Source organism: Limulus polyphemus, unplaced genomic scaffold, assembly GCF_000517525.1.
Source record: "Limulus polyphemus unplaced genomic scaffold, Limulus_polyphemus-2.1.2 Scaffold7481, whole genome shotgun sequence".
NCBI lineage: Eukaryota > Metazoa > Arthropoda > Merostomata > Xiphosura > Limulidae > Limulus > Limulus polyphemus.
The window spans coordinates 30,699-33,390 of record NW_013673091.1 but is presented as its reverse complement, the minus strand read 5'-3'; the positions used below and the strand labels follow the sequence as shown (position 1 = coordinate 33,390).

The following is a 2,692-nucleotide window of genomic DNA, read 5'->3' as shown; positions in this document are numbered from 1 at the left end:
ATTTTGTTGTATCTGTAAAGCATGAGACAGGGACCTGGCTAGATACTTTTGTTGTACCTGTAAAGCATGAGACAGGGACCTGGCTAGATACTTTTGTTGTATCTGTAAAGCATGAGACTAGATACTTTTGTTTTACCTGTAAAGCACAAGACTGGGACTTGGCTAAATATTTTTGCCTTGTACCTGTAAAGCACGAGACAGGGACTTGGCTAAATATTTTTGTTTTACCTGTAAAGCACGAGACAGGGACCTGGTTAGATATTTTGTTATTTTTTCTATTATTTGAATTGCATTTATTCATGTTTTTCTTTAACTCGCTGTTAGTAAAAAGTGACAAAAAATGGTGCTTCATGGTTGTTGATTTTTGTTATAGAAGTAATATGTGGGAGGACAACACCCCCATTTTTTGATATCGTCGTATGATATCAATTGTATCAACAAGTGGCTGTTTACATTTAATATTAGTCTTATCGATTCCTGAAAAGTAGCATAAAGTTTTAATTGAGTAAAATGTGATTTAAATTAGTTTAAAATAGTAGTATTCGAGAGGCTGGTTTTTCAAAGTAAAAACAAACTTTTTACTTAAGTTATAAAAAAACGTTTTGATTTTCTTGATGAACTATGTAAATTTCCATTATACTTACAGGTTTTTCTTATGGAAACATTACATGTGTTAGGATTGAGCCTCCTGGTATTTGTCGTCCTACCAGATCTGGACGTGGTAAAGGCGGTTATGTTGACAAACTGTGTTTGCTTTATGCCTGCTCTGTTCAGTCTTTTATCTCACCATAAAGATGAGGAAAAACGTCCTTTAAAAGTCATTTTGGACATCCTCTCCATCATTGCACAGGCTACTGGATTCGTAATATGGCCGATCGTCGAGCATTATAAACGTTCCTGGACAATTCCTGTTGCTGTCTTCTTAATATCCTTCACCTGGTGGGAAAACTTCATCGACAAAAAGTCACCTGTTGGGCTCATCAAGAAACTCGCAAATGTAAAGGGGGATCTTCGCAAAAGCCGATACTTTACGTACATCTTCATTTCCATCTGGAAGATTATTCTGATTTTCTGTAGCATGCTGGTTTTCCTGTACATGACAATGGAGAATGTATCCAATCTCTTCCATCTCTTCAAAAACAGTTTTCGCTCTCACTTAGTCATGGTCTATCAAGTGAAAACTCTTGTCCTCGACTCCAACCTTCCGGATCTTCCCACAGCCAGCCCCATCCACGAAGAAATAGCTATAGATTCCCTAGCAATGACCCCCATTTACGTGGCGTTAATTCAAGTAAGTGCGTCCTTACTTTGTTACGTATTCGGCAAGTTTGCTTGCAAGATTTGTATCCAGGGATTTAGCTTTGCATTCCCCATCAGTCTCACTGTCCCTGTAACAATGTCCTTGTTAATTGCCGCATGTGGAATCCGCTCAGAGAACGAGTGTTTCTATGAAGATATCTTCCCCAAGTATCTCTTCTGGACTTGTCCTGATGGGGATTTCTTCCAAGACTTTGTCTCCAAACAACATGCGTGGATTTGGTTGCTATGGCTACTTTCCCAAACCTGGATTGCTGTTCACATTTGGACTCCCAAGTGTGAAAGATTGGCTTCGACGGAAAAGTGAGTCTTAGCTAGATATAAAACTAAACCTGCTAAGCTTTGGTACTTCTAGTTTTCATTCGATATTGGATAATTTCAGAGTTTAATGCTCGGTGACAGTATAAGCTGTCTGCGGACTTACAACGCTAGAATCCGGGTTTCGATTCCCGTGGTGGTCAGAGCACAGATGGCCCATTGTGTAGCTTTGTGCTTAATTACAAACTAAACAGTATAAGCTCTTTATAGTTCACTGTTTATGTATAATATAGCACACAATAAAACTTTATCCTGTTCACACGCTTATTGCACTTGATTAGAAAAACGATAATAAAATTGAGTTAAATAAAAGAATAACAATAAAGATATATATAATGGACGTTGTAAATAAAATATGTAACTGATATTATGTTATTATGTTATTATGATATTATGTTATTATGATATTATGTTATTATGATATTATGTTATTGAACCTAAGCACGAAAATCTGATTTGTAAATAACATAAATAAAGGGGGATAATAATTGTAATTCACCATTAAAGTCGTTCTTCGTGAAAAACTGATGAACTAAATAGAACCTAGGCCACAATTATGTTCGCTGTAATCCAGCCGACCTGATGAGTCCTGGTGATAGTTGTCGACACTAGATGTAATGTGATTGACATACTATACGTACTCTTCTTATAATTACAATGAAACTTTTTATTTGTTAATTACAACAAATAATAACAACTAAACTATTCAAGTTGAATATTTGACGTTCAAATGTCGTTATATTTTAAAATGTCAAACAGCGAGTTATTTTGTACTGTTTTATTCACTACGTAGGCTCTTTGTCAACCCAATGTACATTGGCGTTCTCGTAGATCAATCAGTTGCTTTCAACAGACGAAGAGACGACATAGCGGAGATTAAGAGCTCGGTAAGTACCTTACTGATGTGACTTTCATGAGACAGAACAGTTTAATTACACGAGACGGGGCCCGGAATGGTCAGGTGGTTAGGGCGATCGACTCGCAATCTGTGGGTCGCGAGTTCGAATCCCTGTTACACCAAACATGCTCACCCTCTCAGCCGTGGGGGCGTTATTAT

The 2,692-nt window shown here is 37.3% G+C and overlaps 1 protein-coding gene across 1 annotated transcript in view; it reads left to right on the top strand.

Moving 5' to 3' along the window:
• LOC106474652 overlaps positions 1-2,692 on the top strand; it is a 27,182-nt gene that overhangs the window by 2,540 nt on the left and 21,950 nt on the right. Inside the window, exons 3-4 of the mRNA XM_013935344.2 lie at positions 647-1,620; positions 2,429-2,522. Coding sequence (XP_013790798.1) covers positions 647-1,620; positions 2,429-2,522 — 1,068 coding nt within the window. The remainder of the gene's footprint in view (positions 1-646; positions 1,621-2,428; positions 2,523-2,692) is intronic.